This window comes from Podarcis gaigeae (assembly GCF_964106915.1).
Source record: "Podarcis gaigeae genome assembly, chromosome: 1".
NCBI classification, from domain to species: domain Eukaryota; kingdom Metazoa; phylum Chordata; class Lepidosauria; order Squamata; family Lacertidae; genus Podarcis; species Podarcis gaigeae.
The window spans coordinates 67,400,259-67,423,385 of NC_139678.1; the positions used below are offsets into that span (position 1 = coordinate 67,400,259).

Consider the following 23,127-nt stretch of genomic DNA (forward strand, 5'->3'; position numbering starts at 1 on the left):
ACGCATCCATGACAGATGGCCATCCAACCTCTGCTTTAAAAACCCCAAGGAAGGAGGACCCACCACCTTCCGGGGGAGACCGTCCCACTGTCGAACTATAACAACAAAAGGACTTGTGACACCTTAAAGGCTAACAAATTTATTGTGGCATCAACTTTTGTGGACTACACAAAACATAACCCCCATTGTTCTGCCCGGACTCTGAGGTCCAGCGCCGAGGGCCTTCTGGTGGTTCCCTCGCTGCGAGAAGTGAGGTTACAGGGAGCGAGGCAGAGGGCTTTCTCGGTAGTGGCACCCGCCCTGTGGAACGCCCTCCCACCAGATGCCAAAGAGAAAAACAACTACCAGACTTTTAGAAGTCTGAAGGCAGCCCTGTTTAGGGAAGCTTTTAATGGTTAATAGACTATTGTATTTTTATATTCTGTTGAAAGTCGCCCAGAGTGGCTGGGGAAACCCAGCCAGATAGATGGTCGGGGGATAATTTTTATTATTATTATTATTATTATTATTATTATTATTATTATTATTATATAACCGAATGCCACAAGACTCTTTGTTACTTTTGCTGCAATAAACTTTCAACCCCTTCAGAAAACCTGTCATAATGACATCCCAGCATTCTCTCTCAAAGGAGATACGCTAAAAATTGCACACCTGGGCAATGTAATTTGTAAGGTGTAGAGTATTAATGGAAGCATTGTTGGTCTCCATTGGACATCTTCTTTCAAGGAGGGGCAACTCTTTTAAGAGTTTCAGCATCTCAAGAGTAATTTGATTTTCCACCCCAACTACTGAAGCCCCTGCGGTTGTAGTACTGCCTGGAAATGTGGTGGCACCAGTGTTGTGGAACATGGTATAATATAGAACTTCAGTCTTGTCAAGTGACACCGTCCTTTCCTTCAGTTCCCAGGCAATGTTTCCACAACTGACGGTTTCTAGTCAAATTAAAACAGATGCAACAATGACTTTATTTTCTTTATTTTCAATCGATACTGTATGAATACAAAGTTTCTAGAAAGCTACAAAAAAATCTACCACTTTATCAAGAAGGCATCAAAATGTGTCACTTTGCAAAGACATGGAACACCTGCAGTAACCGACACAAAAATAGCATTTTTAGAGTGATGAAATAATTGCACTTAACTGTCATGGATATTAAAGTTATCACACATATGTACCGCGAAAGCTAGAATACATATTTTTTACAAAGCACTTTTATAAAAAAATTCTCTGCACACAAACCCTATAATTTTCATATTACTATCATACTAAAGATAAATTCACTTTAAAGCCAACACTTAAAACATTTTTTTAAAAAACAAAGAAGGTACCAGTACCTACACACAGACAACAACAAATACAAGAATACTGTACTGCCAAAAGGTTTGATTGAAACTCATTTTGAAAACTTCAAAATATGTTAAGACAAGATTTGAAAAGTTTCATATATATTTTTTATTTTTTAAAAAAGAGCTTTCCCTCCATGTCTAAGCAGGAGGTACTTTGTCATCCAAAGGCAGATTCTACAACCCCCCCACCCAAAAAAAAAATAACCAGCAGCAGTACAATATTAAAGTAACCACTGACCATATATGAATATGCTTAAGTCACAAACCCAGTTTATACACATTACACAAATAAACAAAGTGAGAATTCCATTAAGTCATTTACAAATGTGAACAAATGCATGTGGCAAATAAAAAAAATCAAAAAGAAAACTGTTTTACATAAAACGTACTGATATTAAAGAATTAAAGGCTATTCAGGCTTTAAAAACTGTTATAAAATTCTTTTGTCTTTTTTCAGGCACATATCGTTGTTTTTTTATCCGCAGTCATGAGCCTGAAGCAGAGGCCCATTTGAAATAAAGAGAACAGAAACAAAATGCTGAACAAAAAATAGAACGTGTGTGAAAGGAGGTAACTGGGGCATATCCTCTCTGTGAACTGAGTGCACTTAAAGAGCTAACTGACAAAATGTATTTAGTTTGTTATATATATATATAAAGTATCACATTGCCAGACCAACTTCCTAAGCTAGAGATCAAGACTTCCAAACTTCTTTTATCTTTCAAATTATCCTGTCTTTCTTTTCAGGGTGCTGGCCAGAAGGAAGAAAAGGAACAGATTTAGAGAGAGAGAAATCAACCTGAGTAAGGACTGAAATGAGGACCACTTTACATGTTACTTGCTGCCCATGGTGGCTGCACTCAAACCCTTCTCCATATTGGTGATCAATGGGCCAGGGAGCGATATTTAAATCCTAAAATTGCAGAGTTGGAAAGAGCCTGAAGGGTCACCCAGTCTAACTTCCCACAATGCAGGAGTCACAGCTAAAAAATTCCCTGGCAGGTGGCTACCCAAGCTCCGTTGAAGAGCCCCCAATGAATGTTTGACCATGCACTGTAGAGGCCCACAGTAGACAGGGCTCGGGGAGAGTGTCAAGGGTGTGTGGCCCTGGTGTGCATTTAGAACGGCAGACATGGCAGATGCAAGGGAGTGTTAGTCTATGCTGCATGGACTGCCAAGCAAACAGAAGAGCTTCTCAACAGCAGCCACAGACAGTGAACGTATATTGGTCCCTAAAGAACCATATGTTGCATGACCTCTGTTGATGATGTGGGCCAATGTTAGTGCATTGCTCTGTAACTGACTTCTACTAAATTGTCAAAGACATCCCAAGTCATGGTTTGTGCTTACTATGATTTAGAGTACGGCAGGCATGGTTCTGAGCTACTTGTGTGCTTTCATTTCCCACCTCTGCGCATTCAGCTTCATAAGTTCAGGTCCATTGCCGGAATGCGGCAGCTTCCAGAAGCTGAGCCATGCCCAACCTATGGTGGTCTGTTAATTCAGACATCCGAACCATAGGTAGTGGTGAATATGAATCACAAAGCTCCTTGGAACCAGAGTTTTAGATGATGCTTTACTACTAGATTGAATTAACATAGCCATACCTTGTAGACACTACACTAAACCATAGTTAAGCATCTTTAATCATGGTTTGGCTTGATGTCCAAACTGAGCCATAGAGAAGGAAGAATGCCCTAGGAATTAGATCAAGGAAATAAAGTATAAAGATTTCAACTTTTCAAGTTCTGCAAGCCAACTTCCATTCAGTGTAATAGTTCACTCTGTTACTTGAAGGTGACAAAACAGGAAAGTTGAATTCAATGCAGTTGCCAACCTGAACGGACTCTAGCATGGGTAGGAAGTGGGAAAATAGTTACCAAAGTTGCAAATTATTCAGTATAGTGGTACGGTACCTAAATAAAATCATTCTAGAATTCAAGTAAGAACAACATTACATTTGTAAAGTAAGCTATGTTTCAACTGCCACAAATTGTACCATTATTCCCCCCCAATTTTGTACACCAAACAATAAATAAATTCATTCATTTGCAATAAAATATACTCCAGCCACTTGCTTACCTATATCTGTTGCAGCAGATATATTCAATCGCTGTAGATCTATTTTGGCACCATTTACACATAATGCAAAGCCAAAATATGTCTTGGCATGAATGAGCAAGCATGTGGGTGCACAGTAAGAAAACCACGGCCGCTTTATTCCTCCCTAGCCACGCCGCTGCCACATTACCAGTAGTAAGCCACAGTTTTTCTATGAACCTGGGCTCATGAATTATCTTGCTTCAAGGAAAACACAAACTGTAACCAAGATTTGTTCTTGGTGTGCCACTCCTGAGTTGTTTGCAGGGAGACAAACCATAAACTTGGGTTCACCTGTTGTGCTAAGCCAAACTATGGCTTAGTTACTAGTACCACTGCAGCAGCAGACGTGAAGGAGAGTGAAGTGGCTGTGATTTTCGTATTGTGCTCCAGGACACTTGCTCATTCAAGTTCGGCTTAGTGTTAAGTGTGACTGGGGCCCGTGTACTTCTGAAGCCAAGCAATCCTTACTAGATGAAGATGTCAGAAGAAAGTGAACAAATACAAATTTAAGAAAAAGGGAGGGGTAGAACTACATATATTTACCACTTTGTGTGCCACATACTAATTTTAAATAAAAAATATTAGATTTTTTTTGTCTATTAAAAACAAAAGTGTATTCACAGCTACAAATCTCCTCTGCCAAGCTTTTGGTTTTACTGCTATTAGTTCTCAGTGATTATTAATTATGTTGTATCCCTCTGAACCAATGTCAGTGCTGTTGATGTCTCTCGAAAAACATGGTATTGCCCAAATGCATGGGTGGAATTAAAACGGCACTCTTTCCTACAATGAAATAGGAAATGGTGCTGTTCAAGGGTCTCCCCGAGGACATTTATTCCTAACAATTTGGTGCTAAAAAGCACAGGTCAAATGGACTGTTTCATTTTCCTCTACACTTTCATTTTCAATTTTAGGCATCCAACTGCTCAACTTTGTAAACAAAACAAGTGCAAATTTAAAGAAGAAAACCATCTTCACAGATTTAGAACTACTATAATGATGATGGTGATGATGATGATGATGATAAAGTCAAATTTGTCCTTTGCCTGACCTTCTGCTATTTATATGGGCTCGTGTTACTCAGATGCAAGGCTGGATGGAGAGGGACATGGCAAAGGGTGAAATACTGACCGCTTTCCTATCCTTGCCAGCCAGCAATGCTGCATAAACAATCACAAACGGTTGAATAACATAGAGAATAGTTTTTCCAGCATGATGCACTCTTGTGATTTGCAAAAAGCACGCTACTATAAAAAGTACTCTTTTGAGAATGGAGGCCTGTTAGTTTTGACTGTTTCCAATAAACCAAAGGCATTATGGTGATCTCTAAATATTTTTGGTCTCTACAAATTGTCATTTATTATGGCAGCACTTTTCTAAGCTGGAATTTCAAAACCAAAGGCACTTGCATGCGAGAGTGCAGAGAGTCACAAAGGTTTAAGTATTTGGTCATGAGAATTTAAGAAGGCAGCATTATTATTCATACAATTCACTTTTTGCAGAAAATTCTAGCGCGGTTAAAAGGTTTCATTTTGGTATCGATATTCCAACTATGTAGTGACAGGGTGACTTATATAGGACGGTGTTTTAGGGCCAAGTAGCCAAACGGCTTCTCTTCGGGAGATTTTTTTTTCCTTTTTCCTTTATTTAAGTAAACCAATTAATTTACTACATAAGATTGGCATGATAAGCTAAAAGGTACTTCTACTATAGCACTAAGGCACTGCATATTGTAATGCTTTGGCAGCTCGGAATTACGAAGTTCCTACGACAAAGTAACAGTTAACAAGGGAGATGCTTCCAGCTTACAAAAGAGCTCACAGTTTACAGGCAGCCTTTTGGACTACACAACCCACATAAACATCTGACAGACTTAAGGCTTTCCAGAAGAAACATGCACAGGGGGTTTACACCCAACGTAAAGGTAAAGGCAAGGCAAACAGCTCCCGGGAAGGTTTTACAAAAGTGGAGATGCAAGAAACATTGTGACTCTTCAAACAGCAGAGTTATTACATACATCGTGTCCCAGACTGCATTAACGCAAAAGAGAGAAGTGTACCTGGTTTGCAAACTGACTGCTCTTCCACACACCTCAAGGGGTTGCTTTGAGATGCACGTTTATTCTAAAAATGTCCCAACTTCTTTTAAAAAACAAATCCATCAAAACCAAAAGCCTCGTAAAAGGTAACAATTTTTTTTTAAAAAAAGTAGTTTTCGACTTGTAACACCAAGTGCTTCAAAATAAAGGGCTACTTTAGATGAGTAAGATGCAGTGCTAATTCACCGTTAGTGTTAAAAACTGATGAAGAGTTACAGCCATATAAGCATCTGATTTTACAGTTCACAGAGTTAAAATGACTGAGAGGTTCATCTGCTTTAATGTCTGTAGGACAAAAGGCGTGCAGCTTGCAGAGCCTAGAGGCTATACAATACTGGACTGACTGCAGCATGCCAGGAGAAGGGCTGAATAGGAGTCATGAATAGAAGACTGCATGCAACGTGTTTCAGTTTTGCAGTGTTCCAGAAGTTGAGTAGCTCCTCTGACAATTGAATAGGGCAAATCTCCAAGGTATTTATACCTTGAGCATTTTCTGCCCCCATGTTGGATTCTAACAGGGTGAAAGGTTTTATGCAGGCATAAAGAAGTTTGCTTTCTGAAGTAACAATTATTCTAAGCAGCACACTGAATATGTTTCTTAAGGATGCACGAAGCTGCATTTCAAAGTGCAATAGCTGTTGACCTAGTGCCTTAATGTAAAGAAAGACATTCTCCATAGTTCATGATTTCATCCTGTGGGCTATACAGCTTCTCATAAGTGGCTGTAGGCCAGAGGTAGGCAACCTAAGGCCTGGAGGCCGGATGCGGCCCAATTGCCTTCTCAATCCGGCCCATGGACGGTCCTGGAATCAGCATGTTTTTACATGAGTAGAATGTGTCCTTTTATTTAAAATGCATCTCTGGGTTATTTGTGGGGCATAGGAATTCGTTCATCCCCCCCAAAAAAATATATAGTCTGGCCCACCACATGGTCTGATGGACGGCTGAAAAAGGTTGCTGACCTCTGCTGTAGGCAGTAGGTGGAGAGAGGCAAATCCTTGAATGGGAACTGTAGCAAAGTTGTTGTGTTTCTAGCTCATCAAACCCTACAAACCTCATGTAGTGATGGATTTCTGGGTGATTTGCAGTTTTTCACTACCTAACACAACTCTCTTCTATCTAAATTCGGCTGCTGAAATGAAGGCAGCTAACTAAAAGTAGACTTTTGTGTGAAAGAACTGTATGTTCAGTTTAGTTCTACAACTGAAGCCAAATCTCCAAACTCAGAATGTGCTCAGATGGACCATGTTCCTTCATTCTAACTATGATTTATTTCTATTTTTTATACTAGGCTCTGACTGATGGATTTTGGGGTGGTGGTAAAAAGGTAGATCCAACAAGTCTGATGTTTGCCCGCCCTGTATTATAGGTTAACATTTACTAATAACATAAACCAGTTCCAAGATACTTTTTCAGCCTTTCATCACGTCAGGCAAGAATATATATTTACAAAAGCTGCCTCTGAAGGGGAATCAAATCTTGTGTAGTGATAATAGATTTATACCTCTTTGAAAAAAGCTCTTCCTCACTTGTTCTTAGGAGCACCAAATGTTTCTACAGTGATGGAGGGGGTGTGGGATGCACCATGTCTAGGAAGTCTGAAAATGGATTGTAGGAATTGATAATAAGATCCAGTGTAAATTCATATGCTTCATGGTTTGAGGCCATTAACCATCAGAGTTTTCACCTTATTGAGTGAACAAATCCTGTTAAGATGGGCCTACACAACTTGTGACCTACAAGCCACATACATTGTCAGGCCTTTTTTGGGTGACAGTACTCACTGGTAGGAAGTGCATGGGTATGGAGTCACCTCTTGTTGTTGTTGTTGCTCATGGGAACCATTTTGTACAGGCTCCCATGCCATGTTTATCAATATATGAGGATTGTCACCTCTCTTCTAACCCCCCAAAGTACTGCACTTTGTGGTCTGTCAAGTGTTTGACAACCCTCCTGTTTTTGCATTTTCAGGCAAGCTGAAAGAAGAGATTTCAATGGGGCTCATAAAGTAATAATTGTGTCTTTTTTGTTTGGCGAAGCCTGTGATTTTCTAGCATTTTAAAGACATTAAAAACAGATGAACCTTTTGATTGTATATCTATTATCATCTCAACCACAGTGCTTTTTGTGGTTTTCAGCTGACAGTTTAATTGTAATTCAACAGTCACTTTAATTCCACACACCCCTTTACATTTGCTTATCACTAATTTTGGTGTTGCAATTTATAGACTCATTAGGAAAAACAAAACAAAAACAAATTGTTCATATAATATATAACCACACACAAAAGATTACGTACACCATAAGTCTAATTTTTCAGTATTTACCTAGTTATTGCAAAACGAGTCATCTTTTAAATAAACAAATGTCCTTATTAGTACAATACTTTATACCTTTTTAATGCACTAGATATAATTAGTAAAAGGGAGGAAGTCTTCTCGCTTTGCAATACCTGCTTGAAAAGTTAAATGGGTTAGAAGGTTAGTTTTAATACAGAGGGAAGAAAAATAATATTTTTTGCCTACTTTTAGGACCTGTCTGCTCCCATCAGGCATTTTTAAGGCTATGTTTGTCATTTGGCTTCAAACAGAAATTGAGTTGCAGTTATAAAATAATTTAGTGAATTACATTCGTTTGTATTGTCCACAGTAATCAGTTATGAAGATAATTCTAAGAAGAATTTGTGTGCTAATTTATGCTTATAGTTAAAATTCATTTCAATTTCACTAGCATCTTAAAAACAGGGTTTTTTAAAAATTAATTTAGACAAAACACCTCATAAACTCTTATAATTGCTGTTAAGTTTTCCCATGGCAAACGCTCTGTCTTATATTTTTCTAACACAACAACAACTAAAATTAAAACTTCCACAAAGGCCTTGAAATTCTTAAATATAGTCTTCCCAAGGAACGGTGGTTTTTTTATATATAAATTTGAAGAACACTTTGTTTTAGAAAGAATTTGTACAACTGTACCAGAATTTCACAGCTACAATATATATTGACACACTAAAATGAGGTTTAGAAAAATGTAGGGGAAAGCTCAGCCAGAGGAACTGCCACTTAGTGTTGAGGTTGACAGTCTGTGTTTTGATAAGGAGTTAAACAAAACATGTCTATAAATAACTGTTCAGTCCTTTACAAGCCTGTAGATGTGATGCTGTGCACCATGTTCGCTGTTTGAAACTTCAAATACACAAGCCATGCAAAGTAGGGTTTCTTGCGTGTCCCTGTTCGTTACAACCTGTTTGTGTTTTTATACATATAAAGAAAAGGAAAAAAGACAAGACATTAGAAACTGGGTCATTTGCTAACTACAGGAACAAAAGCAAAATATGTAATTGTAATCACTGGAGATACAAATACACACACACAAAATTTCACTCTCATATATGAAGAGACATACACCTCTCATCTGTCAAGGTTTCTTGGTTAATGCCTCTCTAATGCTGACTTTTGACTCAGTGCATATAGACATTAAAGTGTACTCTGTGGGTATGAGAGACATTATTATTATTATTATTATTATTATTATTAAACCATATTTTACTAGAGTGCATAATCCTATCTCCCGTATCTCCAGCACTATGTAGTCTACAACATATTGAGTAGGACTTCTCATGGAAACCATCTCAACTGGATTCTGACCTAGGTTCTGCAGTTCCATATTTCTGACAGAGTTTCTGGAAAAGAATCTGGCAAGGCAGGATCTGCTTTTTGGGAAGCTTCCAGAGGCATATTTTTGGAATGCTTCCTGGGAAAACCAAGCTGCTAAGATTTCAAAGGAACAGTTTGCAGGAATCTCCTTTCTCCTCTTTGAGAATGTGCAAAACTGCACAGCAGTACATTGGTAAGAGCAGAACTGATCTAGGAGCAAAAAGCCACCGTGAGCCAAAATATTCTCTTCCACTTATCCCTGAAAAAGAACACAAGGCTGCGATGGAGCTCTGTAATCGGAGCTGCGTAACCCAATCTTTAAGGGCTTAGAAGGAGGGTAGTGGGTAGGAAAGCTGGGAGAGAGGAGGGAGGAGGAAAAGAAGGAAATATAAAGGTGGGGCAAACAACAAAGAGGGATCCCATGCAGGTCAGTTTTCCAGAGTCCAAAATGTTCTTAGGGTATTCAAAAGCTACTGTGATAGATCCATTCAAAATAGGTGATTAACATTGAACATAGCTTGAAATGAGTTGTTTCACAAAGTAAACTACCAGGTGTCCCAGAGAAGAACTATTTTCTTGGCGCTCTGAACCAACTAGGAAGTGAATTTACTAGGACTTCCATGTCTCCAATCACAGCTATGGCGGGACAACCAATGCGGACACCAGGCCCAAAACTCACCCAGGCCAAGGAAAAGATTACTGCCCCCCTGTTACTGCAAACTCTATTGCTAAATGAGACGTGGGTGGATTCTAGAAGTAGAAATATTATTTACTACAGCTAGATTACATCCTCCTTTCCCCGCTGGGCTCTAGGTCCAGGGTCAAGGCAAAGAGGCTAATGAGTGGCCAACTAGATATATAAATGCATCCAATTCTCCACCAAAGAGGTCCAGTTTATAAATTGTCTCTGGTGGATTTGCCACAGAAAAGCCACATCTCCATGGCTGCCTCCTATATCGGATCAGTAACTCGTAAAGCTGCCTAGTACAGAGTGTTTGGACCGCTGTGTAGATTTAGTAGCAAGACTGGAGGTTCTGCAAGCCAAGATTAAAGCACAGAACCTACATTTGGCAGTAACATTGTACTTAACTCAAGGGCATGGAATTTCTAATCCTTTCAAAAGGAACCAAACAAAAATCTGCCTGCTCCCAAAAAACTGCAGAAAACCGCCAGAAAAAGTGAAAGAGAGAAACGTTACCAATAAAATTGTAAAGTTTTCCAACACGCTGTTCATCATATATTTTTCTGGTAAATGCTTGAGCTTGTGGATGAAATTGATCATATATTCACACATTGGAGAGCGGTTTATTCTAAACACAAACCGGCCATTCTCAAACCGTGCGTATTCAGTCTAAGGACAAAAGGCAAAAGAGAACAGAATGGAACTATCAATGAATGAAAAGCTCTTTTTTATTTTTAAATGTCAGCCACTGTATAAAGACATCTTAGGATATTAAAATCAAAATTTATTTCAACTAAATTAAACATACTATGTAGCTAAAATATTGGTTTCTCATAAAAGGGACATGAGGAAATAATATATTGCTTATAAAATAACCTTAAATGCTGCCTTGATATTGTGGCTCTGATATAAACTAGGGTTTGAAAGAACAATTAAAATCCATGTTACAGGGGCTTTCCTGTTTTCTCTGTTGAGATGGGAAAGGTTTTGAATGTACTATTAATATTCTCTATTCAATGTGTTGAGCATTCTCAGGCTCACAGAATAAATCTCACATGGAACTCTTTTTGGTACTTTGCAACTCCAGGAACTTTTGGTCAGGGCCACCACTTAATTCAAGTTTTGTGTGCATGTGTGCACTGATTCATTATGGATCATTTGTGAGCAGGAAAAGAAGAACGGTGGATCTTTCCAACTGAAATGTAACCCCTGCACTAAAATCCCACTACAGGGAAACATGTGTGCACATGCATGTATGCATGTATACACATACATACATGCACAATGTAAACATATAATAGAGGGTCTGCTGCACGGTATGCAGGATGCCCTTCAAAATATCAGAGCTATCACAGACATTCATGGCTTTGCATGTGCCCTCCTAGAGGAGTCTCTTTCCCCTCTTCCAAATGGATAAGTAAATCAAAACTGGGTTGTAAGGAGTCTATTCTATTCAGCCCATAGTACAAAATTATGTAGAGATCCACCAGGATCCTGCATTAGTATTAACTGCAAACCAGGGGTAGCCTATGCAGAGTTCTCCAGAGCTTGTTGGTTTACAACTCCCATCATTCAGCCCCAGGCGGCATGGCCAATGCTCTGGGATGAGGAGAGACGTAGTGCGACAACATCTGGGTGTCCTCCAAATTGGCTTACTCTGCTGTAAGCTCAGTGATTTAAACCAAGGACAGCTTGGAGGAAAAAAACCTCTTCTAGAGAAAACAGTGACCTGGCAGCAATCAGGCAAGCAGCAAGTTTGAAAATCATACCTCTACTTTTTCTACCACTTGCTTCCCGAACGAGCAGACTTTGGTGGAACAGGTGATTGTCATGTTTTCTGAGCTCTCATACTGACTAGTTACACCATAGAATGCTCCTGTATCATCTTGGATGTTGCAGTTTAAGTCCGCCTGCAGGAAAAAAAACAACAGATGCTTCCTCAGCTACTGACATTATTGCAAAAAAAGAGAAAGTATTTATTATGAATGTCATTTGAAATAAAAATTGATCTGCTTTAGCAATCCCCATCAAAAGCAGACTTAAGGGCACAAAAGAGCAAATTGCATTGATATTTCCTGCAGCTGCAAAAGAGTTGCCAGCAGATTTTGCACAGCAGCTTTGCAAGATGGGACTGGGATGCAGATAACACACCTGCAGCCCCAGGCAAATTTCAAGGGAGTGCCCTGAAACAATTCTCATTGCCAAGGACAACAGCTGCGCTATTTCTCTTAGGCTTGGGTTCTGTGCTTCCAAATCGTAAAAGCTTTTGACAGCCCATGGACTAACCCAAGAAATTAAAAATATAAAGATACAGCAGTTCCATGGAAAGAATAAGGATTTCTCAGCTTAGACCCTGAAGATCAGACTGGAATTGGATTTGGATAGCTAACCCAGCCACATAGTCAAGTAACCGAGGTCCATAAAAATAACCCACCACTACAAACCGAAACAATTAGCAAGATATATTCTCCAGCCCCATATTTGGCTGGAAATATGCTCTTCAAGTGAAGGATGAATGCTTCTGTAATGCATGTCTGAATGGTGCCTTTGCATACTAAGACTAAAAAGCAGGTGCAAAAATTATTCTCTGTGCCTAAGATTTGCAGCAGAAGGAGTGGCTCTACCTCCATCATCCAGCCCAGTCACTGAGATCCAGCACTGAGGGCCTTCTGGCCGTTTTCTCACTGCGAGAAGTGAATCTACAGGGAACCAGGCAGAGGGCCTTCTTAGTAGTAGCGCCCTCCTTGTGGAACCAGGCAGAGGGCCTTCTTAGTAGCAGCGCCCTCCTTGTGGAACATCCTCCCATCAGATGTCAAGGAGATGAGTAACTATATAACATTTAGAAGACATCTGAAGGCTGTATAGGGAACCTTTTAAGGTTTAAGGTTTTATCATGTTTTTATATATGTTGGAAGCTGCCAAGAAAGACTGGGGCAACCCAGTCAGATGGGCGGGGTACAAATAATAAATTGTTATAAATTGTTATTATTACTGTCTGTTGATTACAGTATATAATGCATTCATCTATCAATATACCATAACTTGTCAGCATGGAGTGCTGCAAGTTTTACATATCAAGACCCTCAACTATTGGACACGATGCATCAAAAAGAACCCCACAACATGCCCCAAAACTGAGCTAGCTGCAGACAAGAAAAACACTCCACATGGGTAAGTGTTCTCGGTCTTCGGGGAAACGAGGAGGCAGCCTGCATGTGTCACAATAGCCTTGCCTAAATAGAGTCTTCAAAACAACAGAAAAGCAGCAAATGCAGAAAGATTACAAAGCCCTTTTCCACAAAAAGAGGGGGTTTCCCAAGAGAGCAGCATAATTAAAACACAAATATTCAGTAGTTAAAATTGAACATGGGGAGGTCACTTGTTAAACAGCACAGAGGCTTCAATTACAGTGGAAATGCCGTGAGGCGTCAGTCATATGAGCGTATTAGACTTCCCCTCCTTCTCAATGAGCAGGGCTCAAAGAGCAGAGATTCCAAATTGTGAAGCAATTCACACACACACAACTGCATCATCTGGATCTTTGGCACACTTTGCTGCCAGTTGTGTGCTGCAGCTTTGGAAACGCTTCCAGGTCTGCCACATGGCTGGGCTTTTGATGACCAGGCCAAGCTACTCTACTTCCCAGCTGCTCTCTGACTCATTCAGGGGAACCAGCACACTTGCACCAAGTTGCAGGCGGGCGGGCAATGGCTTGTGAAGAGCTTTGCACGAGTGCCATAAAGCTTGCCGTGCAGCAACGGTCCTCTCTGAGGCAACAGAGGGGGCGAAAGCAGCAGGAGTGGCTTCTTCCATCTCAGTTTTGTTTCAAATGTCTCTGAAACGCTGGCTAAAGATGGTCAGTCCACACAGCTGACCTCATCTCTCTACGGCAACTCGCTTGCCAAGTCTTATTCCGTTATGCAATAAAAATCACATCTAAGGAAGGGGGGCGACACACATTACAATAGCTTTTTTGTGAATGAAGGAGACAAAGAATCAACATGCCTCTAAAGACGGCAGCAGACACACATGAGGGACGTGGGAGGAGACCATGTGGCTGAGCTCTTTCTGAACACTAACCACACTGAATTCATTATTTGTTAACAGTGCCTGACAAAGGAACAGCATTATATTTTTCAGGTCACAGCTATTTTACATGATAAGAATAGGAACAAACCTAACCATCCAACTCATGTTACTTTGCCACTAATTATGGCATATATTTACATGTATAAAATGAGAGAGATTTTTGGACATGATTTAATGCCCTTTTATTGTGCAGATTCCTTTATTTCCATTCCACATTTGAATTTCAAAAATGCTTTGGACTTCAAAGCATCTTTTTTTTAAAAAAAAAAAGTGCACTAATTACAATACACATTATTTTCTAGAACTGCTTGTTTGCATTGCAGATTTCTAAAATGATAGGTATTCATTAAAATGCACTTATTATTATCACCCACACTTCTTAGAATGAGAGTTTTGCTCTCCATTTTGCAATGGTGTTCAGACACACAAATAGGTTTTCATTACAAGGCAATATTGCAATCGTCTAATATTGCAACAGCACAATTCTAAACATGTTTATTCAGAAAACAAGGCTCATTGTCTTCATTGGGACTTATTCGCGGGTTGACATGCGAATGCGTTTATAAAAGTACCCTAATCAATCCTTTCAAAAGGAGGTTATGCACTGAACTGAGCCAGCTCAGAGCATGCACTTATAAAATATCTCAATCTTTCATTTCACCTGATATGAAATCATCCATAATATCTCATGGTAACAGGTTTAGTTAGAAAACTGTGAAAAGATACTGCACAAATAAATAGTACACAAAATATGAGAATGTATAGTTAACGATACATTTGTTGATATAAACATTGAGCCTGGCACAAGATGGATGGGGCCAAAGCTGGGAAATTCTCTGTTGTAGGGTTCAGATGTACGCATCTCAGCTTAAAAGGCCAAGATATAAACAAGACTTCTGCCCACGGGGTCACAACTATGAAAGGACACCTTGGTATGGTAGATGGAGACATGCCTATTCAACACTTGCAGCAAACTGTGTACATGGTTACACCACAGAGCTACAGGATTATAGCCACCTTCTCCAGCTGCTTCCTTGAGTGTGATGTAATATATAAATAGGGCAAATGTATGTCTATGTGTCCAATCCTTTCCTTCAAATCTGGAGTGAGAGGCAAGTGGTTGCTCGTATCAGAGTTTTGGGCTGTCAGAGAAAATGGGAGCGGAAGTTTTCTGATGTGCATTTATTCATTTCATCTCCAGGCCATAAATCAACCCAGTGAATACAACTGCTATTTGCTGTTGCCTTCTTACCGCAAACTACATTTAATTGATTACATGTCCCCACCCCAATTTGCATTGAATTTCCTTACATTGAAATGAATGGGCTGGAACAAGGTACTGCGATGTAATTTACGTAAATTATGTAAGTTCCACCATAGCAGACGGTGAGAAGGACAACAGGTTTTGGTGGAAGTTGAACTGCAGCAGAACAGGAGCACTGCTGCATGGAACCAATATAGGGAAGAAGGGAAAACGATGTCTTCTCGCATATTTTTCTGGGTTACAAACTTTACTACATGTTGCAGTTAGCTTTGACTCTTCAGATGTCGGAAGGCTCACTCTCTACCAGCAAGGAACACTGGAGAGGCTTGAAGCACTTGGTGGCAGCTAATATTCCCTGCTTTCTCCTCTCAACCACTGGGAAAAATTAGGAGGGAGAGAACCGCTGGAAAAAGCCCAGACAGCAGTAATTATGACTCAGCACAGAGAAAGGCACAAGATGAAGAAGAATTTAAAGCCCCTTCACCTTAGGGGCTATAGGAAGGGAACCTTCATAGTTCTAAACAGCAAGAATGGGGTTCCTTTTCACATGGTAATTATAGCATATGGAATGGCTCTAGGATGTTAAAGCAAATGCATACCACGGGAGAAGAGTCTGGGCAGACCCAAACTGTGTCGTTTCACCATACCTTCAAGGTCCTAACTTGCTGCATGTGTCAGCAGTCCTTTTATGACCATCCATTATCTGTTTGTGGATCAAGCATTCTTGGTGGGAGCTCTCAAAAATCTCACACCAGGCAAATGTATATTAATTGAGGCTTTTTTTAAAAAAAGTTTCACTTTCCCCTCTTAGAAATGTTATCTTCCAGGGCAGTAGGGGACACAGTATGCAGCCTACCTACATGCAGGGTTTGAGGCAGCCCTCAGTTTGACTTTACAAAAAGCGCTGGCTACACAACAGTCATTAACAGCAGCATTTTTGTGACATCAGGGATTCTTACATGCAGGGATGTCTTGATGGTGCAGTCAGCATTGCTAACATGTTCCACTAGATGGCAGGTGACAGTTTGCAGATTGTTTCAGTACCAGTTGTAGAGTGAGCATAAACTGGATCAGTTTTAAAAATGTTGTGCTAACATGCTAAAATTAGCTGTAAATTACTCATGCCTTTGCAGGGCTGGCAAGATTGAAAACCTGTCACGCTACAGTTCTGAATAAATATTCTGCCTTGGTTTTTGAATAAGATTTTGGCATTACTTAAAAAGACAAACTAGATTACTCAGTGGCTGATCGGAACCATGACACTACTACGACAACAGTTATCTGTTTTGCTGTAAGAACTGTCAGGATTGAAAATAAATTTATTAAATCAAGCGGCTGTTCAAAATTAGTGGCAGCACTGAATACTTCAAATAGTTTTGATTGTGATGACTGGTTAAAGTACAGAGACACTGGATTTGTATAATACTATTTTGACACACTGCTGAACTGTTTTATTGAAGCAATGTTAAGTTTTAATTTTGTTTTCACTTTACTTTTATTCTACTGTACTGGGTTCACCACCTGAGGTTCCTATGAGATGAAGGTTGATCAAAACGTATAAATGAATGGGAGCATAGGTTTGTAAATCTGGTGGGATAACTGCTGACCTTTGCCATTATTGAAATTGTATTTGGTAAGAAATAGCTTTAAGACAACCCCGACTGGCTGAGATCAAAGGCAGTTCTTTGTAGCCATCATGGGCTAATAACCATTGATGGACTAAACCTCCATGCATTTGTCTAATTTTCTTTTACAGACATTTTAGTTAGGGCCCTTCAGCACATATTGGGGCAGAAAAATAAATTATTTTTATGCTGTGTGAATATCTTTTTCCCTCTGCCTGTTCTGAATCAAATGCTGTCAATTATATTGGATGACCCAAAGTTCTAACGTTTTGGGAGAAAGTGTCCCTCCACCCACTTTTCCTACACAAGCCAAGAAAGTACATTAGAGCATGGCTGGATCAGGCCCATCTAGTCCATCAGGCCCATCTAGCCCATCATGTGCTTTCTTTTGTGTCTGTCATCTTTCAATATTCAGCTTCGTAGGATGTCCCCAAGTTCTACTGAAGGCATAGGCAAACTCCCCCCTCCAGACGTTTTGGGACTACAGCTCCCATCATCCCTAGCTAACAGGACCAGTGGTCAGGGATGATGGGAGTTGTAGTCCCGAAACATCTGGAGGGCCGAGTTTGCCTATACGTGTTCTAGTGCGATGAGAGAGGAAGGGGAATTTTCTCTATCCGCCTTCTTCATACCATGAGAAAGGTAATAGAACATTTAGGAAAACAACAACAGCAGAATATTTTGAATATCTCACCCAAAATTTTACGAGGAAGAAGGCATTCTGAGGTCCTTTTCCAAACAGCTCCTTCAAGCCGCCCTTCTTTTCAGGGAATTTGTCATAAATCTGGCGAATGTCTACCGATTCCAGCAATGGATCGCTGTAAGAATGGTTGGCATGCCCAATGTGCACAAAGAGGTGTTTGTTATACTGTGGAAGTAAAGAAATAAAAAGCGTTATTACTGATGTCATAAGAACTTTGCATTTCTAATGCAAATAACATATCTTTGCATTTGCCGGGGTTTTATGCTCTTTCTGTTTGCACAATACCTAGAGGATTTATTTATTATTCCAGGTAATAAATAAATGTGCATGCTAAAATCAGAAGAAAAACAGGAAAATAGGTGATTCGGTGTCCTGAAATGGAATGCAGTGCAAACAATCAGTCATGAAACTTGGTGTGAGGGAATCCGCCTATGCCTGTTCTAAATCTCAGGTTTCTGTGCAGAAAAATGAGGATTAAAAACAGAATGGATGAACTACAGGTGACCAGCAGAAGTGGCACAGGCTTTAGGAGCCACCTCTGGACTGAGACAGCAGAGTCTGGCTTCTGCCTGCCTCACCAGCTTGGTAGGCTGGAGGCAAAGTCACAGCACAGCTGAAAGGAAGCACAGCAGGAAGATTCTTCACAAACTTGCTTTGAAGGTGATGAAGTTAAGTCTGATTTCTGTACAACAGCTGCTAAGAAAAACAGGAGGTAGACAACAGTTTGCAGTTTTTAATTGGATATAAAACTGAAATGCCTGGACACTGATTTATGAAGTCCCTCTTCAAAAGCCTGCATTTATTTATACAGTGGTACCTCTGGTTACGTACTTAATTCATTCTGGAGGTCCGTTCTTAACCTGAAACTGTTCTTAACCTGAAGCACCACTTTAGCTAATGGGGCCTCCTGCTGCCGCTGTGCTGCCGGAGCACAATTTCTGTTCTCATCCTGAAGCAAAGTTCTTAATCCGAGGTACTATTTCTGGGTTAGCAGAGTCTGTAACCTGAAGCGTATGTAATCTGAAGCGTATGTAACCTGAGGTACCACTGTATTCTATCTTTCTTCCATGGCGCACAAGGCAACACACATGGAGGTTTGACCAGTTTAGTTTTCATTATGTCATGTGCCCCCAGACTAGGTCATGGAACCCTCGCTATGTAAAGAATTGTTCTATTGACTTGACAAACTTTATTTGTCTTTAGCTGTATGAGTATAGATGGATATTAAATATAGTTGACAGGATAGAAAGTTTGTAAATTATTAGATCAACCCTTTTCGTGACAGTGGCATTGAGGTTCTAGGCTGCATCTCTGTTTTGCAGAGAATTTAAGGGGGGTGGAGGCTCTTGTATTTTGGACTTGTTGCTCATTTGTCAAAAAGCATGGCCACTTGTGAGATAAATAATAAGTAGCTGATTAGGTCTTATTGTCCCTAATGAAGGGATCATCAATGGTTGCACCTGCGGAGGCCTTCCCTAGTTGCTGAATTTAGGCTTGAAAACAGAATTTAGTTGTAACCAATAGAATATTTCTGTGCAACATCTGAATCCGAAGAGGGCTTGCAAGCCCTGAACTGGTGGCCTGGGCTTGGTGGTGAGCTGGATGAGAGCTGATAAACTGACTCTGAATCCTGGCCATCATGGCACTGTGGGTGGGTGATTCCAGAGTCAACTGCCTGCTTTGGAAGGGTCAGATTCATAGTCTAGAGTGCTCCTGGATCCATCTGTTGCTAGAGGCCATGGGGACCTCAGTGGCCAAGAGTGCTTTTTACGAACCATGGTTGGCAAAACAGTTGTGGTGCTGCCCTGGAAGATGCAGCTGGTGCAGAATGCAGCTGCTCAACTGCTGACTGGGATGGAATACCACCATCATATTGCTGAAAGAACTTGCCTGGCTGCTAGTTAGCTATCAAACTAAGTTCAATATGCTGGTATTGGTGTACAAAGAGCTATACAGCTTGCGATCTGAATACCTAAAATATAGCCTCATCCCCTACATACACAACTGATCACTGACCCTGCCCCAGTAGTGGGAACACATGGGCACCTGCCCTGGGCGGCATAGACACACACTTCGCTGCTGATCCATTCTGCACAGCGTCTTTCATGTGGTGGCACCTACCCACTGAAACCTCCTCCAATTATATATTAGGCAAGCACCTTCTCTATTGTCTTTTTGAAACCTGCTGAAGGTGTTTCTCTTTCAGCAAACCAAATGGAGATCATAGTCCCAACTGGCAACTGCATTGGCTCTGAATTATTATTTATTTATTTATTTATTTATTTTTATTTTCATACATGAAATACACAGTAATAAGTTGTGCTTGACTGTGGCTTGTGTGTGTTGTTTACAACAGTTTCTTTGGTTTGCAAACACACCCATAGGCGACCCAATGTCTTGCTTGTGGACTTCCCATAGGCAACTGGTTGAGCACTGAAGGAACAGAATACTGAACAAGATGGTCCTTTGGTCTGATCCAACAGGGCCCTTGTTACATCCTTAGGAATCTGTCTACCAGTTAACTACTTAAAATAACCTCACATGATAAAAGGTAGAATAAAACAGAGAAAACATATTAATCTGTACCTGCAGCCAGCATTGTCATATTTCAGTAGCTTCCCTTCCAAGTCAGGATTTAACACTATATCAGATCTAAATTTGATTCGTTCAATTATGAACTAGTCCCACAGCTTTTCAATCAATTAGGAATATTTTTGTCCAAACTCCCCTTTCATAATAACCTGAATTATGTTACCTCCAAATACAAGTGGAAAACCTATCCAGTCTTTGCTTACAGACCAGAGGGGTAGCATCAGCCAAAAAGGGTGTTTCTTCTTTAAAGAGTAGAGTTCATAAACAAATGAATGGAGGGAGTGAATGCATGAATGAGCAAACACATGAATGAATGAATAAATGAATGAATGCTTATGAGTAAAAGCCTTTGAAAGGGCAGGCTTAACTTGCATACCGATCAGTTACACAAGAATTACAGTAATTATCGTCCTATTCTGTAACAATAAGTAATTACCATACAGCATCTGCACAATTGCTAGCTTTACCATCTTGCTCAAGATGCCAACTACAAAAGCAACTAGCTTGTTATCCTCTTTAAAACTCACGTCTAAAACTATGTATGTAAAAGTTTTTATGTATACACCAAACTGCACCGCTGTACCACCACAATTTAAATTAGACTTTCAGGCTTCAAATCGATCTCCTAAAACCATCTATATTGAAATAGCCGTAGGGATGCTTACTGGACTTCTTCTCAACAATACCTTAGACCTCTGAAGTTAAGAATGTGGGAAATGGTAGAATGTTTCACCATCTAAGGACCTCAAGCCGGTCAGAAGTTGGAACAATCACGAATTAGGGATATATTGCCTGAATAATTCTTACAGCTTCCTTCTGAAAATCACCTTGATTTCTAGGAGCTTTTCCTTTTGATTTGTCATTGCAGAATATTCTCTAGGGATAAGGTGGAGCTGGTAACAACATTTATGCAATGCTTTAGACTGTACAAAGTATTTCACACGCATTATCACAGCAGAAGCTGCAACCTTCCAACAGTTCAGGGCTGCCACTGAGATTGAGGGGGCCCAAGGCTATGCAATGTCAGCGCATTGGGATTGCAAGCTGACACCATTCGTGTGCGCGACACAAGCACATCCTATGGCATGCATGCGCAGCCACCAGGGAACTTGGGAGAATCCGGCCCTTTAATTGGAAATATTGGGGGATGCTATCCCCCCCACTTATGCAACAGTTTGACTTCACCCCCAAAGGCGCACTCCTCCATTGTCTCCTGAAACAGACAGATGCTAACCAACCAAACATTATCGCAGGAATCTTTCCTGCAATCCTGTGAAGTAGGTCTGTCTTATTTACTACATTTATATCTTACTTTCCTTCCATGAAACTTAAGACAGCATGCATAGGATGAGCTTAGCTTCAAAGCAAGATTGCTGCATTCTGTATCTTCAGCCATAATGAGAATGAAAAGATACCGTATTTTTCGCCCTATAGGACGCACCGGCCCATTAGACACACCTAGTTTTTTGCGGTGGGAATAAATAAAAAAAAATTATTCCCATCCCCCAGCCGCGGGAACTCCCACAGGGCTCCCTAGGCTACGGATAGCTTCCCAAAGCGCGGGGCGCTCTGATTCAGTGCGCTCCACGCTCGGGCAAGCAGGCTGCTATCCGCAGCCTAGGGAGCCCTGCGGGAATTCCCGCGGGCTCCCCAGGCTTATGGATAGCTTCCTGAAGCCTGGAGAGAGGGGTCGGTGCGCACCGACCCCTCTCGCTCTCCAAGCTTCAGCGAAAGCCTGCATTTGCCCTACAGGACGCACACACATTTCCCCTTCATTTTTGGAGGGGAAAAAGTGTGTCCTATAGGGCGAAAAATACGGTACATATCGTACATGTGAGATATAAACCCAGTCCATCCTGGCTCATAGTGTATGCTCTTAGCAACCTCACCAACTCGGAATGTACTTCCCTTCTGCTTTATTTAGTAAGATTTTCTATGAAGGTCAATTCAGGGAGTGGGAGAAAAGTTCTCAAAAACTCATGTTTCATTTTTGTGGGCACAGAATTCCTTATACATAGTGCAGATCTACACATGAGTACTGCAAGTCCTACATATAGAGTTTAGTGGGGCAATGGAGAAAGAGACTGAAACTCACAAAATGATTGTGTTGTTAAACTTCTGACTTAAGACAGTGTGCAAAAGACAGTGTGCTTTTCAAATCCAAAGCAAAGTTAAAGGCAGCTGTGGAGCTACTACAGTTGTTTGCTGATCTTGCCAAAAGTACCAGATGCTGCTGTAGCAACAGCAAAAATTCCAACATGTTTCAGAGGGACAGATGGTATGGCATCATCTCACAATATTCGAAGGACATAAATGTTTATTTTGACATTGCATGTGTGATTATTTTCTCCTTATGTTACTGTAATTCCTACACTAAACAGAATGATGACTAATCCCTTCAGTCACGGCATGTTTCTAATGAACGACAATGATAATGTAGTAGGCATTAAATGAATAGATTTTCTTTTCAAAAAAAAAAGAACTCATGTTGGTTTAGAGACAACTGTACACCACTTATGAGATCACTCACACTTAAAAGAACGCAGTCTTAATCTCCTCCACACCCTGGAGAAGAGGAGCAGGGAGGCTCTGAATGGGCAAAGGAGCAGAAATAAGCAGGGAGCAGACCTCTCAACTTGCATGCTGATCAGTGACAGATGGCGAGTGAGGGTCAAAGCCCTTCACAAAAGGCTGTGTCATAAAGGGGCAACTGAGGGGAGAGGAAAAGCCAGTCCAGGCTACCCCTTTCCACCCTGTCCATCCCATTCTGACTGCTGCAGACCCCGCTTCCTGGCCTCTCTTCCTCCTCTCGGTGCAGTGAAGAGCTCAGGGCCATTTCTCTTACTTCCGACAGAGAACCTTCTGGCACATGGATGGCTGAATGCCACAGCCAGACAAGTGGAGGATCTCTTCAGTATGGTGGGCTGCAGCCTGGAGCATTGATGTACACTCAGGTGGGGCATGAC

The 23,127-nt window shown here is 40.7% G+C and overlaps 1 protein-coding gene across 24 annotated transcripts in view; it reads right to left on the reverse strand.

The window, feature by feature from the left end:
• Positions 1-962: 962 nt before the first annotated feature.
• Positions 963-23,127, reverse strand: part of TEAD1 (TEA domain transcription factor 1) — a 176,268-nt gene continuing 154,103 nt past the window's right edge. For all 24 annotated transcript variants that reach the window (XM_083725524.1, XM_083725535.1, XM_083725536.1 and 21 more), the window contains 4 exons: positions 17,561-17,734; positions 11,658-11,798; positions 10,405-10,557; positions 963-8,793 (listed from right to left, as the gene is read on the reverse strand). In XM_083725524.1, the coding sequence (XP_083581650.1) occupies positions 8,680-8,793; positions 10,405-10,557; positions 11,658-11,798; positions 17,561-17,734 (582 nt within the window). In that variant the 3' untranslated portion in view covers positions 963-8,679. The remainder of the gene's footprint in view (positions 8,794-10,404; positions 10,558-11,657; positions 11,799-17,560; positions 17,735-23,127) is intronic.